This window comes from Bactrocera oleae, chromosome 5 (assembly GCF_042242935.1).
Source record: "Bactrocera oleae isolate idBacOlea1 chromosome 5, idBacOlea1, whole genome shotgun sequence".
Classification (NCBI taxonomy): Eukaryota; Metazoa; Arthropoda; class Insecta; order Diptera; family Tephritidae; genus Bactrocera; species Bactrocera oleae.
The window spans coordinates 7443843-7469418 of record NC_091539.1 but is presented as its reverse complement, the minus strand read 5'-3'; the positions used below and the strand labels follow the sequence as shown (position 1 = coordinate 7469418).

Here is a 25576-nt window from a genome sequence, read left to right as displayed (position 1 = left end):
TACTTTTGAATATCGGACACGACTGCAGCGCAGTCTGCCGGAATTCTATTTAAAACGCTCAACAACAATTTATAAATAAATAAATTCATTGTTAAAACATTATCTAGTTGATCGAATTGTGTAATCATTCTCAAACCCCCTTGAATACACACAAAAAATTTCATCAAAATCGGTCAATCCGTTTAGAAGGAGTTCAATTACAAACACACGTAATGAAGATTTATATATATAAAGATATGAGAATATTTGAAAATAGTAATGTATGTATGTTGGTAGTTCTATGTATTTCTCCCTACGACTACCCAAAACCATACCCATTTTTAAAAAAATCCAGCTTTTTGCAATAAAACACCGTTGCTTAGTATTATGTTGGGATTTTAGCTGCGAAAATTTTATTATTTTTTAATTTTTTCACTCATATTTTTGATGTTCCACTTGTTCATAAATGTATCATAAGTTTAAAGAAATAATAACTTTTGTAAATTATATAGTACAAATTTAGTTAGTAAATTCTTTAGTACATTTGTTCTTAAATTACTTTTACACTATGCTACTAAATTTTTATTACCAATACATTGCAACTTTATCAATATTTAATATTCAATTTATTTAATATCAACACAGAAAACAATAAATTTTTAATAAGTCTGCTTTCGCCTCTTTAGGCAATTGAATTTCTGCTGAATTACATATTTTTACACTACCCATACTCTTTGGAAGGGACGCGCTACTTTCTTCTTTCAAATTAATTGTAAATTCCTGCTCGATTTAAGACGTTTACGATGAGGGGATGTAGGCCAAATATGATAGAATTTTTTACCTTCAATGGCCTTAGCTGGAATCATCGATAGACAAGCAAAACTTTCACCATCATTTTTTTTATGTAGTTTGGTTGCTTTTTTATTCAACAGCCGCTTGCTTCGCTGTCACCTCATTTAGTAATCGTCCTGTAGGATTTCATTGATTGTACGGGCATTCGTTAATGTCGCCCAGAGCGGCGATTGTACGCAGGCCAGCGTGTATGCTTCCGCGTCAAGTGAACGTGATTTACGCATAGAGAAGCGTTTCCTACTGGTGGCACGTTTGTTGGTGGGTGTTGCGCCCAATTGGGTCTCCTGCACCGATTCGGTTTTGCGTATTTTGAAACGCGTTTGTGAATGTGTGCGTTTGTGTGTAATTTTTTCCGCAGGTTGTGGGGTTGTGGGCGTTGTGGTTGTTGGAGAAATTTGTAGTAAATATGATTGCTGTGGTTGTTGCTGTTGTAGCTTTTGTTTTTCCGCTAATTGTTAGCTTGAAAAGGACATCCGGTATGAGGAGGTCGTCTCCATGGGTGATTCGGCGTTAAGTATTTCCGTTTGCGTTTGTTCCACATCACTGCAGCGTTCCTCCACTACGGTATCGAGCTCCAGGGAAGTGAAACCCTGGCTCAGGCTTCGTTCAGGACGTAGACTGATAGCTCGCGACGGTCGGTAATCTATGGAAAGGCGTTGGGAATATAAAATGTAAATAATTAATATTTTGTAGGAAGCATATGCGAGTGTAAACATACATTCACATGTATATGAGTTAAATACATACAAACTGCTTGACTTACGATATTGGCTTTGATTAGGCTTTTCATATGTACGACCTTTAATACATTCAGATATTAAACTAATGAAACAAAAAAAGCTACAATAGTAAGAAAAAGAATTTAGAAGGCATCACAGATCGTAAAATATTTAATATTGTTATTTTTTTTTTGGTGCATTGCCCAATTTTGATAATAACTTGTAAAACTGAATATTAGTTCACGCATTTTTTCCTGACATCGTAAATTAATATCGTAAATAAGTTTTTCTTTTAAACTACCGTTATTGTATTTAAGAGTGATGAAATTTGTTTTAGCTTCTAAAATAAACCAATTTGATAAGAAATTTAATATATTTGTGATATTTTTTTACTAAAGCCAGGTGAATGAATGTGATTATAATAAATAATTAATTTCCTTTTAGAACGTAAGCAATGCTTTAATATCTTAAACATAATATTATATATATTATAATATAATATTATATATATTATAACTATATTTGTTTAGTTTTGATAAGAGGAACCAATGTACAGTAACGATTTCCGAAAGTGTAAATATATATTGTAAGAGTAATATCGTTAATTAATTTTCCTTTAAATCGATTCTAATGTTTATTACAATAGTTAAACAAGAAAAATAAGAAAATTGTGTACGTTATTATGTGACTTCGTTATATCGTAACTTTTTTTTATATTGTATGCAAATAAAATTAATTTTCCGTTAATTCTAAATCGATACTAGTATTTACAACAGTAATTCAACAAGAAAACCGTTTACGATATTGTGTTAAAATTTAATATCGTAACGTTTTCCTAAGTGGTATGCGTAAAATACTACCCTTACGTTAATTTTTTTTAGAAAACAAACATTTTCTTTGATCTTTAACCGAGTAAAATGGTCGCTTACTCGGTCTGCTTTGAAGAGTTCATAAAACTGGTCGTAATGTCTATGCATATAAGAAATGAATGTAGACAAAAAGCGTGTTTGCCACCTGCGAAGTTCAATAATCATAAATCAATTGCTAAGAAATTTCAAATATGCAAATGCTATTTGCTAAACGTGAGCAACTGTAATGGAAGAAAGGTATATACGAAAGGTGAACAAGAGTGTAAAGTATAATGTCTTTCATGTTGGTATCAGGCTCTTTAAAAGGTAATTTGAGCCACAAAAGGCGATATTAAAATGTTAGTACAAATGGGGCAGATTATGAACAGAAATCATTGAGAATGTTTGCGTATTTAAATACGAAACAAACGTAACAAAAAAAGTATAAGAAAATTTTAGATATCAGCCGTTTAAATGCTTGAGAAAAATAAAAGACACTCGAGTAGATGTTCATTTTAAATACAATGCATAAAATTTCAATTCAGTAAAAACATTAAATATTTAAAAGTGCCACTTGTTTGCCGAAAAATGGTACATAATTCGTATGCTCTTTAAATTCTCAATGACGATCAAGTATTCGGAAATGAGAACCTTTTAAAATGCGCAATAAATTTTTTTTGAAAATGTCGGGAATACAAAAATGGCATTTTTAATGTATGCGTGCGTACGTGCGCCTAAAAGTAGATCTGTACGATTACTATTCGTTGCCGCACACGCACACAGCCAATGGCAGCCGTAAAAATGGAAATGTGAAATTCACTGTCAACGCCACACGTAATAAGCGACACTGTCAGTGCTGGTAAAAGCCGCGAGTCATCAGCCAACAAGCGGCAGTTACTTGCACTTGTTGTACTTGTAATTGTTGGCGATGTTTGGCAAGTCTGCCGTTGACAGCCCGCTGAGCAGATGAACTTCGACATGTCGGAAGTGCCTGTTGGGGGACATGAATGTTTTATGAAAAATAATAAAATTGAACGCATTGAATAAAGGCGTGCTAGACGGTAAAGCATACTTTTTGGCGCTATCAGCCAATAAATATATAAATTGAGAACTATATCTGCTGTGAAAATGGCAATGAAGTTGTGGGAATGAGTGCAGTTCAGTATATTTTTTATTATAATACAGTTTTCAATTGAAAACACGTTAGTTGATAGATAAAGTATTTTAAATATAATATAATATCGTAAATTAGAAAAACTTTCTGTCTATGTGTCAGATCATAATAATGTTATATATAATATAATTCAGTAAGCATATGAAAATACATCATTTGATTTTATTTAAAAAAAAAATGTATTAATAGCGTATATCGCTGCTATTTAAAAACTTAAACAAATGGTTTTATTCCATATTTTTCCGAACTGTATGACGAAAATAAAATTTTGTTTCTAAAACGCTATCTCGTAAATGTAATATCGTATGAAAATGATCGTAAATCTATCAAAATTTTCAATTTACAAAAATCTTAAAACTACAAAAAGGTTATGAATTCTTTCTGTCCTTAGAAAATATTTCAATTTAAAAATAAAATTTACGAACAGAACAGATTTCGCTTGAACACTAAAATGTTTCGTTTATATCACATTCAGAGTTTCAAAAGAAAAGAAATTAATGAAGAATTTGTAAATAAAATTACATTTTCAAACATTTAGAGTTGGAATGTGCGAAAATTTAAATGTTTTTGGTTTAAAACTTGTAATTAAATATCATATCGTAATTTAATAAATATTTGAGATATTAAAAGAATCGCTTTTAAAATACCTAAAATTGAACGTTTGATGAAATTAGTTATGTATTGCTCAATTGCTGTCTGTAGATAAGCACAAATTTATTTAGTGTGTAAATACAAAATATCGCAAAAACAAAACTTATACCATAATCTTGAAAAATTACTTGTATCAACATTAACTGCCGTTAAGAAGTAAGATTGCTTCTTTTTTAATGCACAATATTCGTAGATAAGAGTGAGTTTTAAATGAGTTAAAATTTTATATACTAAGTATTCTGCGGTCAAAAATGTAATATCGTAAAAAAATTATATCGTAGTTTTTGTTAAAACTATTTGAATTTCAATATTCATTGTTTTAATACCGAAAAAATTAATCATGATAAAAAATATTACATATCGTAAAAATATATTATCGTATATTTTTATTATTTGTCTGCAAATCATGTTTATTACTATTTCCAAACCAACATCGTAAATCAAGGTTGGTCACACTGCTAAAATACTCGCGTGCCACTATTTTAGCATACGTTATAGAGAACTTATTGCATAGTTAGTGTAAGATATCATAAAATTTTGAAAAATAAATCTAGGTATGTTAGCGTGCAATGTTTTTTTTCATAAAATACCTAACACTAAATTTCTAATCATTCTTTTGTACTAAAATACCAAAATAGTGCAGCAAGCATTGGCAGCTACTTACAAAATGCACAATTGCAAAGTATAAGAAAAGTGTAGCACAACATTAGGGGTGTACTTATTTTTATTTTTTAAATTTTTTAATATTTTATTTTTTGTAAATTTATTTATTAAACGTTTAATTTTTATATTTTAATATTTTATTTATTTCTTTATATATATATTTTTTTTTTCTTTGTTTAAAATAAATTATTTAAAATTTCCTTGTTTATAAATAAGCACACTCCAACACAACACCGAACAACTCACTAAGCCTATGTATGGGACTAAATCTGACCAGGCTCACAGCGTGGTCCTGCATATCGTAATTACGCCGACGATCCCGTTCCCTTGCCAATTTCGCACGACGACGCAGGCAACAGATGACAAGCAATGCCAATATAGGGAAACCGAAAATACACGAAACGATGGGTATCACAATGGACTCGGGCGAAACTGCAATGGACAAGCAAAAAAGGAAGATAAATTGTAGCATAGCAAAAAATACGATAATCAGAAATCTTGTATGTGATTATAAGAAATGAGCGGAGCAATTAGTAACAGCGAGCTGGAAATGAGGTTAAGTTAATAAAAAAATTGTATATACAAATAGTTGTGTGTCTACTTGTAAGACTAAGCTAAGTAACAATTTTATATAATTTGTCAAAAGCACTTATGGTCTTACACATATACCCCACATGCATGCACTTTTAGCACCGCTACACACTTTCATTTATAATGGCATTTAATTGAGTGTAAATGTAGTAGTGCTGTGTTTGCTTGCAAGTGTCTTTCCCTGTGGTACAAAAGCAAATACATAAAGTACTCTTTGTATTTTAGTGAGTGTGTGCGTGTTTTCATGTTCAGCTGTTCATTTTAATCCGCTCAATTAAATTGTTTACCATCTGCGGTTGAGAGTTTGAGCATTTCTATTACAATTTCGCTTTAGCCAAGGCTGCCGTGCAATAGGTTATGAGTAAACTTTAAACACACTTCTAATTGAGCTGTTAGATTACGCACACTGCAACCCTGTGTCCGATGAATGTCAATGTAGTATTAGTAGCAGTTGGTGATTTAGACTATTTTGCTCTGCATTCTCTCTAGAGAGGTTCTCATTGGTCAGCATGTGATGTATGGAGTTGAAAAATTATGATACTCTACTTTTCTTGAATCGAAAAGGGTGGCAGTAAGGAGTTGGCACTATACTTCTGCTTGAAGTTTAAACTCCTACACGGTTTTATGGGGCATACACCTCTTGAAGGAAGCGACAAAAACCAATTGATCTATAATTATGAGATTTGTAACCTAACCAGAGTCAATGTGCTCTCTCTATGGACCCTCTATGCGCGCTTTATGCTTACTCTGTCAAACGAAAGTCCTGAAAGCTCAGACATAAGTTTAAACTCCTGGACAATTTTACGAGAAATACTTCTCTTTGAAGCCAGTCATATGTTGTTCCGCGCTTGCAAAACGAAAGCTATCTATAATATTGCGACCCGAATCTGTTTTGGGGGGAAATCACGTTTTAATAATTCGAAGCCCTGTGATAGGTCTTAAACACTTTGAAACCAAAACCGCCGAAACAGCGACCGTAACTTGAAGTTTCTTAAGTTAGTTTCGTCGAGTTAGACATTAGGAAACTAACAAATTTATCGTCGTTAAGAGTTCTGGCACTGTCTGAATTAGGGTAATGCAAAAGTCACGCAACTACTTCGAAATAACTAAACATATTTATCGTCGTCAAGCGTTCTGGATCACACTTAATTAAGTTCATCCCAGGGGCACGCTTTTTTTGCCTGAGTTACCGAATTATTTCGATTATGCAGGACTGAATGGTTTAGCCAACTTAAATAAAAATTAGAATTAAGAAAAAAATATTGTGACATAATGGGTAAAATATTCGGGCTGAACCGAAAGTAAATGTCCTTATCGTTTTTTTACTGTTCCGAAAGGCTTCGGAGGTTCATTTTGACAAACCTATAGGAGCGCGATATTTTCAAAGATACATTGGACTCTGGCTCCTTTACCCAAATGCGCAATTTATGAATGAGCTTTAGAAAACCTTCAGAAGAGACTTACCCGAGGACTACATCCCTCATTTCCATTTATAGCTTTACTCAAGTACGAAAGAGCCATTGACAGATATTTTCTGTGCCTTCAAACCGCTTTGACTTATTCATTTAATAAATGTGTATACCGCAAATTACCGCATTAGCTATATTACCACTAATTTATAGAGACAAATAGTCAGGCTTTTTTCGGTCAACAAGCAACAGTCACGATTTATTGCTATACTTATGCTCTTTTTTACTGCTAGTACACAATTTTTTATATTTTATAAGTCTGCTTTCTGCGTAAGAATATTCGACCTTCAGCAAACCAAGATCAACTATTTCCACACACTCAAAATGTATAAATAATCTGCATAATTTATCAATAACTATAAATGCCCGGCAATGTTACGCGGCAGCAAGACCACTGAGCGTTACACAAGGACCAAAATAACAAAAAAATAAAATAAAAACAGAAAACTGCGCGATAAGCTGAGGTTAAAGCAAAGACGTGATCGAAAAAATATACAAAAAAAATTTGCCAATAGAATTAACGGTTAACAAAAGGCACAAAAACAGCGGAGTATTTTTCGCACTACAAGGACCTGCGCCATGCGCCAGCACCAAGAAGCGGCGCTGTTGTCACCACGCATCATTAAACCCAATTAACGTCAGCCGTCATCAACGCGACCGAGATAAGACCAAAAGCCGACGCGCATAGACCACACAAACCAAACCTAAAGCCATTAGAGGCACACACAAAAACAAAAAAACCACTGACACAGGCAGTAATGACGGAAAAACGACTGAGAGACACAGCGCTACCAAATACATGATGAAAAAATAAGGTTATCTATATGTAGGATAGCAGAAATGACAGGCTGACAGTTGGGCCAGGAAGCGGTGTGACAAAAATTCAGATATTAGATACGACAGGTAACAATTGCAGAGATAGGAAACCGAAAGGGGAAATGTGTATAAACCAGAAAGCGTGGAAAGACACGTCGCTAAGTTAAAACGCCTAAAAGCACATCTCACTAGTGGCAGCCAGTGATAGATAGAGAGAGAGATAGTGAGTTCTGCGCGTGTATGTCAGCTTGTGTGCGATAAATGTGCCATGTTGCGCGTCATTAACGACAGCTATTTACACAACAACTCAACTTCACTGACGGTCGACAGTAATATGTAGTATTACATTTATGTAAATGACAAGTGTGCGGCGAAGTATGCAACGAATATGTACACGTATACGTGCAGAAATGTACGCACTACGTTTGTATGTGACAACAACGTGCTAAATAGACATTTAATTCGAGAAGTATATCTAATGATGAGTTAATGCCAAAAGTCACATGAAAACTGGCTTTCAGCAGCAGCAGTAAACACTAAACCGCAATCATTTGTGCAGTCAGTGAACTAAATAAGCATAAATGTATGCCGCTACAGAGCTAAGCAAAAACATTTCCCTCACGGCAAGCATACTTTTAGGCTTGCCAACTATTTAAGTGAAATTCTTTGCGGAAAAATCATAATTTCGGTTAGCTCGCTATATTTGGCGGTATGCCCACAGGTATTATGGTAGTTGGTTTCATTTTCGTTGTCACTCGACACGCTCGCAATTTTAATGAGGTTGACGAGGCAAACAAAGCAAAGCTAACGTGTAGAGGTTGTATGCCATAAGGGCATGTAATTGAAGAATGTTGCACAATTTTAGTCAGTTTTGACAACAAAATATTTAATTTGCTGACATGTATATTAAAAATCTCTGAATTCAAACCTGTACTGTCAACAATTGGATCTATCTGAAGGTAGCAGTCTCCCAAAAGCGACCAGCTTTGGCCAATAAGAGAGGAATTGAATTCCACAGGACAACGCCATGCCGCACACAAGCGATTGTGACTCGTCAGAAGTTTCGGGAGCTTGGTTGGAAGTTTCTTATGCATACACCTTATAGTCCGAACTTGGCATCAAGTGATTACTACCTGTTTCTGTCTATGACGATTGATTTGACGATGATCTAGCTGGTGAAAAATATGCCTCAAGAGAAGCTTGTGAAAATCGACTGTCTCAGGTTTTTGCCAGTAGAAACGAAGGTTTCTTTGGGAGCAGCATTATGAAATTACCTTCAAAATAACAGTAAACCAGTAAACAAAACGTGGCATATTTTCACGAAATCGGAGCATTCTAACTATGCTAAATAAGATCTCAAATTTATATCAAAAATTATGGATTTCTTTTTACTAGACCTATTATTTTAGGCTATAAAGTATACCACAAGGAGCGAGCTTTGACCAAACTGAGATTATAAACGTAATATATAACTCAAAAGTTCTACCGTGGTCTTACGATTAGCTAAGAATATCAAGAAAAGAAAAGAAATGGCTAATTCTGATAAATGAAATCTAATTTTTCTGCATTGACGATATTTTTTACGAAGTTAAATAATGTTATCAGCCAAAAATACATGTAGCTGTAAATTTTTTGATGAACATGTAAGAAGCTGAGTCATCTCGCTCAATGCAAGCAAAATGGAAATGAATAATGTTAGCGGTAAAAATAGATGATGATAAATGAATGAAGAATGACTAAGTCAGCAAAGGAAGTGAAACGGAAGCGATAGAGAGCTGTTTGCTAAAGAAAATTTATGTAAACGAAGCGAAGCTAAGGTAGTGGTAATTGAAACGCCAAGTATTTGAGGTTTTCGCATTACCCATCGACTAATATAAATACTCAAAAGCGCACACGTCGTCGTCAATATGCTTATGTACGCGTATTAATGGAAAAAGCTTCAAAGCCGCAAAACAAAATATGAAATTATAATTAAAATGCGAAATTGAAACATAAATCACTCTAGGCAGTAATTACAGTTAGCTACACAGTTGAAGCACATCATCACCGTGTATATGACTGCATACAAGTATTTGTTTGTGCGGCCTTCAGATTAAAAAGGATATTCATTTGCTAATTTAATTGAATCCAAGACAAATGTCACTGAATCAATAACTGCACAAGTGTTTGTGTGTGTGGGAGAGTGAAAAATATATTTATGCTAACAAATTCAATTAGAAAATTAAATTAAATAAAAGCTTAGACGTAACAAAAAAATCGTTAACTTCGGTTGCGCTGAAGCTAAATACCCTTCACAAGTAAAAAAGTTTTCCATACAGTAGTGGTCCGAACTAAGCAATATATTCGGAGATAGTAACGTTGCCTTGCACCATAATCTGTGCCAAATTTCGTGAAGATATCTCGTCAAATAAAAAGATTTTCTAAAAGGACTTGATTCTGATCGTTCAGTTTGTATGGCAGCTTTATGCTATAGTGTTACGATATCAGCGGTTCGAACTAATGAACAGCTTCTTCTAAAGAAAAGCACTTTTGCAAATTTTCAGGTCGATATCTCACTGAGGCACCAGTTCGCGTCTATATAGAGAGACAAACAGACATGGCTTAAACGACCCAGCTCTACTTTATAGAGTGTCCGGCGTTTCCTTCTGGGTGTTGCAAACTTCGTGGCAAACTTAATACACCCTGTTGAGGGTATAGTAATAAAAGGCAAGAATCGACAGCGTACAGTTGCAGAAAGACGAATGAAATGAAAGACGCACGAGTATAAATGCGCCTTTATATTGTACAAAGCGATTATGGAATCAAGGAATTAAGGAATAAAGAAAAAAGCCAATGAAAGTTGTCGTCAACAAAAGCGCACAAACTGATTTAGTTCTGGGAATATAAAGCAAACAAAAAAAAGTTGAGAAAAGGAAAATATTTATTGAAAGCTGACGTTGCTTATGTATTTTAGTTGGGTAGTGAAGGGGATTACACGAGATAAAACGTTGAGGGAAGTGCATAGTGGAAAGCAGTGATTAAAAGCTGAGTTGCTCGGTATAGAATAGTGCTTCAATGCTTTGAAGCGGAATAAGGTAGAGCAGGTGTTACAAATAAATTAATATAATGACGGTGTGTTGGACAAATGATGAATTTGAATATATTTTCGTTGGATAATTTTTGGTGATAAGCGCATAAAGGGAACTCGTAGCAAGAGGCTTTAAGCTTTTGGATGCTAATTAATTTTTTGGAGAAGTTAGTACTAACCTGACTTTGAACTGCTTTTATTTTTTGTTACCTACTTTCTTCGCGTCATCATTGTAAGGAAGAACTTACAACTTCGCTAGAAGCTTGGGCAAAGTCAAATCGCCTTTTATAGGTCTCATCCGGAAGTTAACTGAGAAAGTAGCACGCATTTTTCGCTATGCAGAGAAGCCTTCTTCCTATTAATAAAGGCTTCTTTAAATAAACTCTAACTAAGTGAGTCGGAAGCCCGCTTTGACTATGCGCTTTCAGTGACTATGCTAAGTGGCGGAGTGCGCACGAGACTTTCTCTACCAGTGAAGTTGTTGACCTCTACCTGTAGTTGTTAACAACACTAATAGAGCTCAATTAAAGTCCAGCAGGGTTTCTGAATATTTACAAAGGCTTCACCAAATACCCTCCAAAAAAGTCAGAAACCCGAAGTTCCGATTTTGAGCATACAGTGACTATGCTATGTAGCGAAGGACACACGAGCTCTGGCCTCGTATCAAAGCATTCAAGCTTATCCGTTTTTCTCCACCCAGTCAAGTTTTTGGCATCTTCTTGTAGTTGTTAATCTCTCCTCAAAAAATTCTAATGAATATCAATAGAAGTCCCGCAAGGTTTCTGTCTATTAACAAAGGCTCCTTCATATACCTCTCTAAGTGAGTCGGTTACGCGAATCTGATTGATTTCGATTTTGAGCATACAGTGGCTATGCTAAGTGAAGGAGGACACACGTGCTATGAAATCCCATAAAAGTAAGTCAAGCAAATATTAGCAGCAGGCGTTGAGCAGGCGCGTGTTTAAGGTATTATCCAAAAGCTTTGAAAAATAATTCCAGTATGCCACTAGCACATGGCACGTGGCACAATTATAGCAAGACAACAAATGGAAGCGCGAATCGAATACAATATTTACAAGCACTTCTATACATAACGGCAAAACGAATTCATTATGCAGGTAAAAATAAATTAACGTATATGTATTGAAACTGTAAATATATGCAGACCGACAACAACACGGTAGCGAAAATAAAGGCATGCGGGGCGACCGGCCAGAGCTTGCAGAACCCAAGCTTCACAGCTCAATAGACTCTTGACGATGAAGGTTATCTGCTGTGTGCACGAAAAAGTGCGGGAGGTCTGCGCTTGTGTTGTCCCCTCTTCTGCTCTGCATATACTTAAATGTCAGCTGAATGAGCGACGTTTGTTAGCGGCTGAGCGCGAGCTCGGGTGGTGAATGAACAACAACGAATGAATAAGTACTTAAATGGGCAGATAGTTGCAGCGCCGTTGAATGTCGAAGGACGTTAAGTTGCTGCTGCACAAGCTGAATGCCAACATAACGAAACGGATACCTAACGGAACACATGATTGGATGGCATAAATGCCGCATTGAAATTTTCAAACGCTAGTCGCTCATTCGTTTGGGGTGCGTTGGGTGACTACGAATAGTTATAGTATATTATTCGTGTGCTTGCTTAGTTGTTTGTCGTTATTTGCGGTATGTACCGTTGAATGTAATCAGGCACTAGAGTGCCTGTTGTTTAACGACCAGCTGAGCCTATGAAAATATTTTAACGACTCAAGTGACGGTGTTTGAGCATGTTGGGCAAACAGCAGAAAAGCATTAAGTGTGTCGGCTTGATGAGCGCTGGAAGTGCTTGGTTGCTTGCATACTACTATTGAAAGTAGGGTAGTGGGTGAATCGCTAAAGCGGCAGGAAAACGCAACTCAAAAGTTAAGAAAATAATTTTCCAGCAAAGCCATGAATATTATTAGTCGATTAACGTGTTCTTACCCCAAAAGGTGAGTAAATAATTTAGCGCAAAATTTATGTAATTCAAATTCTCTTTTCTGTTATTCTGGTGGTTTAAGAGGCTATTTTAAGTACTTTGTTGATTGTTATCATGATGTCATCCCTTGGCTGGGTATTAATCAGAAATAATAAAGCTCTGATTAAGTGTAGGGAATATAACAGCTAACGCGAACATACCCGCTTTAACGCTTTGACATGCAACAAAAAGCGTCTTTACGACTACAAAACTTTATTTGCAGACCAAATGAGCGATGCCGGATTGATGGTCTATTCACGGATTTATGAACATATGACCTCAAAGCTAGGTTATTTGTGAAGTCATTTACAGTTCTACATTTGAAAAAGTTTTTCCCGAAGAAACATTTAAAAAAAATTTACTAATACTACTTGCTGAGCTCACAAATCATACAGGAAAACACACAGCTTCCAAAAAAAGTTGAATCCCTTAGCTAACTGTTAACTAAGCGGTTATTCAGATTCACTATATGAACTAGTAAATCTTCACCAACGCATTTAGTCACAAGACGTTGAGAGTTTCAATAATGCTTGCTTAGAACTAGCGTTTGGAACTTCTAAAGCTCTTTGCAGCTATACAAAAGTTTTCGTTGTATAACAAGATTGGCGTTGGGACTTCCTTTAAATATAAACTTCTTGAAAAATTGATGATGCTAATGTAGTAGTATTTATATAGAATAAAAGAGAGGAATATGAGATACAAAAAAGGAAAGAAAAGAAGAACAAGTCGAACAAGTAAGCTCTCAATTCTTTTACTTTGCAAGATATCTTTCCGAAATTTGGTACAGATAATTGTCCAAAACAACGGTACAATCTCCAAACAAATTGTTTGGATCGGACCACTATAGCATATGGCTGTCATAAAAACTGTACGATCAAAATTAAGAACTTGTGAAAACTTTTTTTATTTGTAAAGTCTATTATAGCTTTGGCACAACTGAAGAAAATTGTTTTTCATGTTTATACATTTTAAACACACATGACCTTTTATTTCTTTATAAAGCTGCGGTAGCCTCTAATGCTGTCATTTTGGTTTAACAAACAACATAATCGTAGAGGTTTGATATGGTCATTGAAAATTGCTTTGCATAAAAAAAAAATACCGTGATAAGGGTAGACGCGCCATTTTGCTAGCAAATTCAGTAAATAACTATTCAGCTTAATGATTTTAATACCAAAAATCTAAATAAGCGCCATTTTGGCTTGAACCCAAATTCAATATGATTGGATTACCTACCTCACAGCAGGCCGAACTTGACTTTGTTTATTCTAACCTAACAATGGCATGAGCCAAGAACAGCAAAGAGTAACAACAAAAACAAAAACTACAACAATGTAGACAAAACAACGAAACGAACTCGGCAGTCGAGTGGTCTTATGAATTCAAGCCAACTTTGCCATTTCCATAGAACACACACACAGACACATACACTCACACAGAGAGTGTATTACTAGCGCACAAAAGCTTTGCCAAACACTAATACACCCCAAAACTGACTGACAGTCGCAGTGCCGATGCTGATTGCCTGCTCAGTTGGAAAAAATTAAGTCTGCGAGTGAAGGGTATCTACACACACACACTCACAGTCACAGGCAAAGCCAAGAGGCACACACATGCACACATGCATACGCTATACGTTTAATTTTTTTTTAATAAACTCAATGCTCAAACAGCATTGGTGCGAACAAACACCGCTACAAGAAAACACACACACACATACACTCACACCCGCCCGTTAGCAGTCATACAAAGGGCGCTGAGCTGTGTAAAGCAAATAAACGTGCTATGCTAACAAATGCACTAAGGCAACAAAAACAACTACAACAACTGTTGCAATAAGAATATCTATGGCCAACACCATTTGTTTAGCAACTAACAAAGGCCTTTGCCGGCGTGCACAAGTGTGTGCGTTGGTGTGCGGGTTCAGTTAATATTGTACATAGTAGGTCCGTTAGTTATTTGATAAAATAGTTGCTCACGTTCGTCGTATGATGGCTGATGAGCAATAAATGCTGATTTTAAATCAGGCAAAGTAAGAAGTTTCAAAGTGCTGATGTTTTTTTTTAGACAAGGGTTGCATTACCAACTTTTTTTTGTATAGAAATTGGAAAAGTTTCATCTGAAATTGAAAATTTTGTATTTTCATGTTTAAAATTTTAAAATTTTTGTAAATGAGTTTAGCTAGTTTTAGTAACTGTAGTTTTAATATTAATTTATATTTCGGTGCTTGAATTTACACTTAATTAATACTAATTTTATAATTTTTTAGTCAAAATTTGTAAACCTTCTATTAAAAATTTAAAAAAAATTATCATAAAAATTGGAAAAAAAATATAAAAAAAAAATTTAAAGAAAATGTAAAACAAATTTAAATACAGGAAACATTGCTGTGAAAGACAAACCCGTTAAAATTAATTATAAAAAATTTATATTTTAAAAATTTATTATTTTTTTTAGTTTTATCATCATTTCAGATAATCTGCTTTTACCTTTAAATTTTGAATATTTTCTATTGATATAAATAAAGATAAATCTGATTCTTCGAAATAATCGTATAGATTTTCAATTTTTCAGTTGCATATAGATTTTTATTATAATTTTTTTTTTGGGTTGTTGTTGTTGTTGTAGCGGCAGATTCCTAAAGTAATTTCGAGGTATGGTGCCGAATTCACAGTCCTAGGCCGAATAAAAATTCGGATCCTTTCCGGTTACTTAGAACCGACTGTCGTGTTAACGGTGTCCTTGTAGGCTAAATTCTATGCTTTCTTGTGGGTTTGAAAAAAATTTGAAATTTTATTATTTTCATTCTTAATTATATTCGGTATTATATTATACTCTTGCAACATGTTGCTATAGAGTATGATATGTAGTTTTGTTCACCTAAAGCTAGATATGAGTTATATACATATATATAAATGATCAGGATGATGAGACGAGCGGAATTCCGAGTGATTGCCTCTCCGTCCGTGCAAATGATAACTTGATAAAAATTGAGATATCTTGATGAAACTGGATTAGTTTGTAGCAGCCAGAAGTGAACGTCGGAGACTCTAAAAAATACATATGTAAATGAACAGCCTGACGACACACAGCCTATGCTCCAAAAGAAGCGGCTCATTTGTCGAAAGCATCGACATCGGAAGATAGCATATAGCTGCCAAAAAAACTGAACGATCGAAATTAAGTACTTGTATGAAAAACTCTTTCATTTGACAGAATATCTTTAAGCAATTTGACATGGATTATTTCCTAAGGCAATTATGCAATTTCTGAAGAAATTGTTTAGATAAAAATCAGCAATGTACAAAAACCATTTCACTAACATATTTTTGAATATTTTTTTTGAAATATTTGATCCTTTCCTTCTTTGTAACTACTCAAGCTTTATATTAATTTTAACAAAGCACACCTTTTAGGCACAAAAGATAATTTAAGCGCATTATCTTTTAATCTGCTTTACCCAAATTCAAATATTTGCCATTTATATTTTGCAGGATTAATTTTATTCAATATTATGAATTTTTTTTTACATTATTTTGTATGCATATTTTTATGTACAATATGTTTTTAAGTATGCATTTATATGTATGTATATTGTGTGTTTATATTTATACCCGACGGACACTGATAGCTCACAGCTTTATGTCTATTTTCATGAAATCTTTGTACATGGACGCATCAAATATTTAAGCCAAAAAATCACAAGCATAAATAAACTATTAACGCACACACACATGCGTATGCAAAATAGCTGCATATTTATAAACATGCCTATATATGTATGTGTGTGCACGCCTGTTGGTCGCCACTGGGGCAACTTTAATATTTAACTACATTTTAATAAACTAAATAACATATTATACAAATTGGGGTTACGTATACGCCATGGCTGCCTGGGGAGCCAACAAGCGACTGTCAAGAGCAAAGGCACAGTTTACGTGTGTAGTTGAAAGGAAATGTGAAACGTACAAACTGCTGCAAAGGCAACATATGTACATGAAGTGTATATAAAAAATAGCAGAACGAAGGTAGAAGAAATAATAATCAAATATGAGGAGAAGTATAAAAATAACTAAAAAAAATATATGGAAAAATCTAAAAATAATATTAAAAAATAGCTTAAAAATATAGTAATGCATGTATGCATGCCGGCGCACAGCAAGTTATATAAACTACATTTTTACAGGCAAAAATATGCATGCAAATATGCGGCTTTATGTGCTCGTGTGTATGTGTGCGTGTGTTTGCGTTAGTACACCCTGGCGTGAGTTGATAGATTACGTAAATTTTTCATTGGGGAATTTAATATGCGCACAAACACATGCTTGCAAAGTATACCAACTGCAAACAATTGGCAATATTTAGAAGGGGAATTTATTTACAGTAGCACGTTGGGAAAAAACTAAAGGAAGTTAACATAAATGCCACAGAAAGGTTAAATAGCACACAACTGAAACAAATGTGCGCTGACATGAACAGCAACAGCAACAACAACAATAACAAGCAAGCCACTTGGCTTTGGAAGAAGCGGAGAAACGTCCATATGCAAATAGATGACAGACACACACATATATGGTATACCCATATTATTAACTCTTTAAATCAGCATAGAGAAAATAGGTGATGGAAAAGGGTTGTAACGAGTACAGAGTGTAGATATTGACTTAATGGCAGCGCGCTGGCTGATAAGAGGCGGAACTTTCTTACCACGTACCATATTAAATGCATACTTTTGATATTAATAGCTGGCTTTTAGGGAAGAGGGAAGAAGTAGCAAGCAAACAGCGCATACTTAGAGCACAAAGCAGAGCGTAAAAGCACACACTTAAGCACTGAAATATTATGCAACTTGAAGAAGAAGTTTGAGTTAGGTGTAACTGAACTTGTGAAACACTGCGTTCAAAATGTTAATACTCAATAACTTAGGAACACGCAGTGATTCGAGGTATACTGAACTATTGGGTGTATGCATTAATTCGTGCTGTTTTTTTTTCGAATAATATAATATCCTAAATGTAAAAAGGTGTGACAACATGTTTTTGTAGACTGAGAAAAATATCAAAATATTTTATTAGAATTCCAGTCTGCAAGCCAACAGCAGAGATTTGCAAGTACCGATCAAGAAAAAAAAGAGAAAGTTCGATTATTTTTTAAAGATCTTTATTACGTAGGCATTCAAAAGCAATGATCTATTAAGACATAATGCTATTTCCTAGCCGACATGAATCCAAACAATAATTGAACTTGTGAAACACTGCATTCACAGATGTGTCGCATGACTTCATACGAAAACTGTATGGCACAACTTTCTTGAAGACTGAAACCAAAATATTATATTGAAGTTTTACTCCACAAGCAATCAGCAGAAATTTCGCCGTCCCAATGATAGATTTAGATAGCAATTTTTAGTAATTACTTAATAAATACAAACGTTCACTATGTGCCAAATGACTTAATTCGAAAAAATGTGACAATATCTCAATAAAAGCCGCTTTCAGCAAAATACTTTATTGAAATTCCACCCTACAAGCAAACAGTAAAGATTTCGTCGTTCCGTCAAATGAAAAAGATGCAAATTGTCCAAAGTATGACAAGATCTCTATTACAGAAGCTTTCAAAAATACAAATTTATTGAGTTATACAACTATTTCGAAGTCGGTATTAATTCAATCAATAATTGAACTTGTGAAACACTGCATTTAAAGCTCACTTCTATCTCACTTCTTACTAAATTACGAAAATATTCCCGATCATTAAATAACAGACCTTATATTTTTTTTAAAATATTTCAAGCAATGCTTGCATTCAAAGTCATTATAATATCTTTCTAACTGTCCCACTCAATTCTGAATGTATTGAAAGTGCTGAAATTTGTAACTCAAATAAGCTTTGTGAGCTTGATGGTAACTGTATCACTTCTTCCCAAATTTTCGTAATTAGTTTTAGGAGTAAAGCGATCCAATTATACCCCAAACTTCAAAATTTTGTAATCAGCTTTATTTTTCTACCTGAGTGACTTAACATAAAAGTTAAAATGGAAGTCCAAAATTTTTTGGTCGGATTCTTTTTCGTATTCCACTATATTATAGTTGCTTAAAATCGTTTCCAAGAAATTTATTTACATTTCATTCAAATGCACTCGTTATAGTCATCAATCAATCAAGTATAAATATCACTTAACCAAGTCATAAAAACAACTATAAATGTCCATCAATGAAAGTCATTTATCACAGCTTTTTTCTACAACATCAGCAAACATACAACTCGAACTTCTTCAACTACTCGTCAGCCATTTTGTGTCGTACGAAAATCGCTATTCCACTTGAATTAACCGATTTTCCAACTGGACGCATAACGGTGTCAGCTGTGCACGCCGACTGTCAGGCACATTTCTCGGAAGTAACTCTAATCTCTATATTTGCCAGAACAACTCCAAAAGTAATAAACTTCAGCGATTTTTCTTTTCATCATTTTACTAGCTTTTATAACGCGAAAATCTTTAATAAGAAAAGTTGCTTTTGTTTTGGTAGATGGGGGGTATCTAGAAACAACCAAGGTGCGTGTCATCTGCTTAAATAAAACTCACGCGCTAACAAGCGCTTTACTTCCTAGTATCGATAACTTTTCGGCAATGCTCCGTCGCTTTGACAGGTTTCTTTATGCATGACATAAACACAAGGCGAAAAGTTTTACGCAAACATTTTGCCGAAACACATGCAAGCGCTCGCTTTACTTGTTCGCAAACTTTGCAAAGCGAAAAAAGCTGCAATAAAAACTTTGTCTAAGCTTATTCGGCTATCTTAGCTAGTCCAACACTTTCTGCGCCTTTCTGAGCCTTTCTGATAGGGCTTCAAGCGTAAGGAGCGTGAGCAACAGCGTTATATGGCTGCATGTAATTGGGTGGGAGGGCAAGTTACGCCGCTAAAGAGTTCATTAACTTCTTGCTTGACTGCCTGCCTGTCTACATACTTGGCTGGTTGACAAGTTGAGGAAGTTAGTTTACGTTGTTGTCAAAATGCGCAGCCTTCTCCACCCACCACCATTCTTCTAACTTTGAACTTTTCCAATTCATTTTCATATACATTTTCCAAGCAGATGTAGACTGCTCGTGTATTAGTCACATACAAATTGAACATTTGACTTTAATGAAAAACTTGACGGGATTTTTTTACCACACCGGGTAAAAGAGTTTCAGTGGAGTATAGAATAGGCATCTCACGCTTCAAGAAATTGTAATATGATTTCATGCTTTTTAACCTATTTACTCGCTGGGGCAAAATAGTTACGAAAATACGGCAGAAAATATACAGATTGGGGGACTTGTAAACTTCCACCCCCCATTCCCTTAAAACTCAATCAGATTCGGAGGGATTTTCGCGTCAGAGAATATACAAGTATTAGATTAGATGAGGTCGTAGAGTTGATCCACGCGCCAAAGATAGCGCTGGATCGCACTTGGGCAGCTGTGCACTTTGGTTCTTTCTGATACCCAGAAAACTTCTAAAACTGTATCAACGGATCCTCATAGACCGACGATTTATTTATTTCAATATTAGCAAAAGCTGTGCAAAAATAGAAACTGACTAAATGATTCTACCTCACCCTCCTCTGTACAACTTAAACAAAAAGCGTCCTACAAAATATTTTGCAGTACCGCGTGTGAGCCTATTCGACGATGTCCAGTTAGACAAGAGTTCAGAGAAGGATCTCGCAGCCAAACCAGTTTCGGTTGTTAAACAGCGCTTGCCGAGCTAGCGAAAAGTTTATAGGTCTAACGCTGGAGCGCAAGAGAACAACGGAGTATTGATACACATCCAATCGGATGAAATTGGGGTAAGGTTGCCCCCTCTAGCAAGGTCACCAGCCTTGCAGTTTGTAGCAAATCCGCTGTGACTGCTGGTTTTTGCCCTAAACTTTTTTTGTTTTACTAAATATCAACTTATACAATTTTAAAAGCTCTCTGAAATCAATAAAATCCGAGGAATCTAAGGTAAATATGTCATTTGAAGCAGATAAAACATTCTATTGTGTAACTCAAGTTCAAGAACAACTTGGTTAGTGGCTCAAGGATCAGGGTTTTTAAAGAGATTGGTCAACAAAAAGATATTATTCGTAGAAATAATATTATTCTTTGGCCAAAATATTTTTGGTGATCTGAATTTGGCTCGAGAGACCTTATTGCTTAAAGAATAATTCCATCATTAAAGAGTTACTGCTTGAGGTCAAAGAAGAAGAGATTGCTTTGAGCTAGGAGAAAGTCAGAAAGTCCCTAAAAAGTCGGTAATGGCTGAGTCCTTCTTGATATATTTTTATTTTACTGAAGCCAAATGACCTCTTTGTAGATTTAGGATTGAAAGTACTTTTTGTTTGAACGAAATATATCCGCAACAAAGTAAAACTTTTCAATATCTTAAAAAATTATACGAGAACGTGGATCTTTCAACAAATTAAGAGAACATGAAAGAAATCTGAATCAAAAACGAGCAGTTTTTGGAGACAACTTTATTACTATTAAATTTAGCTAAACTGTAGGATAAACCTCGTGTTCTTAGGCATAAGATTGACTGTCTTAAAAATAGTTTAGGGGTAGAACGGAAATTTTATAGAACCGTTTGTACTTTTGGTCTCACTTTGATTGCTTTACGGAGCTTTTAAGGGATTGGCTACTTCCGAGAAAACAACATTTCAAATCAGAAAGTCTTCGCTAACTAAACAAAATCAATTCTAACCTCACCTTCCTACATCAACAGACATTCAAGTATTCTACGTCTATAGGTATAACTATAATTCAACCAATAGTTTTTCACACTTAACTCACTACGTACCCACCTGTGGGATAGACAATTATTGTGGCGCGATTCTTGTTTCCCGCCGCCATGAATGTGGCCACCGTTTGTGCTGGCAATGATGTCGTCGCCTCCATGGCGTAACGCGACACCGGCAACGTAGGCAGAGCAGACATTACCGTTGCTGCGCCACCAGTCAATGTACCGCCCGCCATGCCGCCGGCAACACCGGTGCCATTGAAAAGCGGTGATGGTGTGGTGTAATCGCTTAAATTAGTCTGCGCCACATTAGCGAGTGTTTTATTGAAGAACGTTTTGAGTGTAGAGTTGAAGAACTCCAATGGGGGTTGCGTTGTGGCGGGTTGTTCGGGTAGCATGCCGTTTTGTGTTGGGAGGGCGCTGGAGATGATATTAGAAATGTTTGTTGTGGTAGCTGTTGTGAAATTTGTTGTTATATTAAGTGTAGGCGTTGTGGCGGTTGCTGTTGTTGTAGCAAGTATAATTGTTGTCATATTGTTCCTCAGCAGTCTTGTGGCATATTTAAAAAACTCCAAAAGCATCGCCGGCGTGGACGGTGACCTGGAGATTGGTTGGGGTCTTGTGTTGTTGTGAAGGATATTTTATTCCTTAGGGAGCACTGGGCTTGTGCGCTTACTTGCTTTTACTTTCGTTATAGTTTGGCGTGCATTTTTGGGTTTTGTTTGAGTTTGTGGTCTTTTTTGTAGACATTAGAACTTCGCCGCATTCATTTTGTCATATTTTCTTCACAGTTTCGAACATTTATTTTTGGCGCTCACTAACTACTTTTTTATGAATTTTTCAGCTGGAAGCTAATATGAATATTGAAAATTACAAATTGTTTGAAAAATTTCGTAGAAATAATTATTATATTCTTGATTTGGACCTTTTAAAAATTATAATTAAACAAAAAAACCGAAGTGGCGAAAAAACTTAATTATTTCAAAAAAAATCTTCAATTTTATTTTAATTAAATATGATTTTTATATTACAAAATGTTTTGAAAATTTTTTAGAAGTAACTAAATTTTTTTGGTTTTGTACTTTCTCAAAATTATAATTTATATTAAAAAATTTAAAATTATTTATATTTCTTTTTGCTTGTCCGTTAATTAAGAATATTTTTAATTTTCTTTGACGTTTAATTAAATTTGTTTTTCGTCTATCAACATTTTTCATATTCTTCAAGATAAAAATTTCCAAATTTTTGATTTTTTTTTAATTTAAAAATATTTAAAATTAAAAATCCAAAAAAATATTATTTTCGTAAAATTTTGATTAAAACGTTTAAATTTTTTGGCTTAAAATTTGTTGAAAATTAGTTTTAAAAAAATAAAATTTTTCTGCAATTCGATCTTTTATAAGAAACCCTAGATAGATACATAGTATATACATAAGCTATGTTCTATGTTCGTCTGGCTTTCCGTTCGTCCATCCGTATATACGCGAACTAGTCATTTTTTGATCTATCGATTAGAAAGTTTTTGGCCGATATCGGACCCCTACAACATATCAATCAAGTTCTTGTATGTAAAACTTTTATGTTTGTCAAGATATCTTCACAAAATTTGGCATGGATTATTGCCTAAAGCAATGGTGCAATCTCGGAATAAATTGTTCCGATCGGATGCCTATAGCATATAACTGCCATACAAACTGAACGAACAGAATTAAGTGCTTGTATGTAAAACTTTTTTAACTTGACGATATCTTCACAAAATTTTAATTAAAATTTAATAAAATTTGATATTATGGCTTCGTTTAATGCTCCAAAAAAAAAGTTTCATAAAATTTTAATAAAAAATTTAATGTATTTTCGTGTATTTCAAATTATAATATTTTTTATTATTTTTATTGACATTTTAAAAAAAAGTTTAACCGCAAAACTCGAAATTTATATGCAACTGTATGTTTTTTTCTAGTATTTGGAAATATTTTTTCGATTCGATGTGACGAAACACACTTTTACTTCTTGGTGTATTTTCACCAGTTTTCTTTACCAAAAATTGAAATTTTGTTAATTTTTGTATATAGTTTTCAATAAAACTTTTTCTGTTACAATTTTCTGTTATTTATTTTTTCTTTTTTAATTTTTGTTCAAAACATACATATTTTATATTTTTTTAAATTTTTTAGCCGAAATCTCGAAATTTGGCTACAATTTCTTTCTAATTAAAATTTTTGTTACCAAAAAATAAATTTCAAACCTTTAACCAAAGAGCAAACATTTTTTTTATAAATTTTTTTTTTTACCAAAAATCTAAATTTTATAAACTTTTATTTTACTTTTTTTCTAAACTACAAGCATATTTTTTTACACATTTCCAGCATTTTTGGTTATTGATTCAATTGTTTTCCGCTGCTATTGTCGCCTAGTGATTTTTTGAGCTGTTATTATTTTCAAAAAATTTCAGCACCCAAATTTTTCAGTCATATAAAGTTTATTGCATTTTTAGTATTCAATATCGCTGCTCCACTTCGCAAACTTTAAACTGTGCTTTTAAAAAAAGAAAACTGTTTTTTTTTTTATTATTATTTTTCATGTTTTTATGTTGAACCTGAAATTTTAATGGCGTGCTATTTTTCCACTGCTTTGCGCAAATTAATAATTTGCAATCAATTCATTAAGCATAATGCACACCTAAATACATATATATATTATATACAGTATATATGCATTGCATACATATACAAGTATATATTTCCATTACTTTCGCCACTTTGGCAGCAACGTCTACACTTCCATATGTTTGGTCACAAGCGCAGCCATAAACACCCACACATATGCTTGCGCACACACATGAACCAGCTAGCGCTAAGTGTAAGCCAAATATTTTTTATTTATTTGTCTTTATTGTTGGTGTTTTGTATTAGTTGTGCCGTGTGTGTATACAAATAGTTGTGAATGATTTACACTCTGCTATGAACGTCCGTCGCGCCGCCATCAACCGATTGCTATTGTTGAACACTTGCTGGCAGCTTGCAGTATAATCCAAAGCAAATTCTTTCAAGCGCTTAACCGCAATTTATTTTTACGACAAATTCGCCAATAACGCACTTATAAATTTTTATCTTTATTATTTTCATTATTTGCCAAACTTGTTGTTGCTGTTATTGCGATCTGGCCGATATGCACGTCAGCAGCTGCCATTCAGTATTTTCTTTGCCATATAATTTTTTATATCTAAAAAAAATCTTTGTTTGTTTTTATATATTTTTATAAATATTTTTTTATTTATATTTTTTATATTTTTACTGCTCAATATTTGCTAATAGTGATTTTAAATTTTTATGAGCGCATAAAAATATATTTTCCCACACGCACACACTCACACACAAGTGGCTACTTAACGCGCGGCAAATCGTTCATGCAAAATTCCTAAGCACTTTGAAATTGTGCTCCAAAAAATCCAAAACAAAAAAAATGCAGCACGTAATTTGAACAACAACAACAAAGTGTAGTAGTAAAACGCGCGCTTGTGCTCACATACGCATTTACGTACATATATATATATTTTTGTTAAAAACCGTTATATATTTGTTTAACACACTTTTACCACGACTTTTTCCGAGTCTCGAAGGTGCTGCCACCGCTGCTGCCGCCGTTCAACTGCTCGAGTGCTGCGCTAGTGTTTTGGTTTTTATAACTTTGGCATTTTCTTCAGTTTTCCAGTCAACTGAAGTGATGCGCTCTCTGTGTTTGTGTCTCTTAGAGGGATTGCAAGAGCGCAGATTTCAAAATGTGCTACTCTTAGTTGGCTTATTAAGTGAATTGAAGGTGTGCAGTGCGTATACGCAACCTCACTGATTTGTAATTCGTATGCTTTGGAATAAATATTATAGTACTTACTGTTACAAAGTATTTATAGTTTAAAAAAAATCAACAAATTTTCTTAAAACAAAAGAAAAATTAATTTAGTTTTAATTTTTAATGTTTGGAAATTTTCATTAC

General features: G+C 34.2%; 1 protein-coding gene across 1 annotated transcript; it reads right to left on the bottom strand.

The window, feature by feature from the left end:
• Window positions 1-358: 358 nt before the first annotated feature.
• Window positions 359-25231, bottom strand: LOC106623047 (uncharacterized). The gene is given in 4 exon segments (XM_036376938.2): window positions 359-1474; window positions 5133-5318; window positions 21651-22437; window positions 25182-25231. Coding segments are annotated over 3 exon segments (1242 nt in total). The 5' UTR covers window positions 22168-22437; window positions 25182-25231; the 3' UTR covers window positions 359-935.
• Between the last annotated feature and the right edge of the window lie 345 nt (window positions 25232-25576).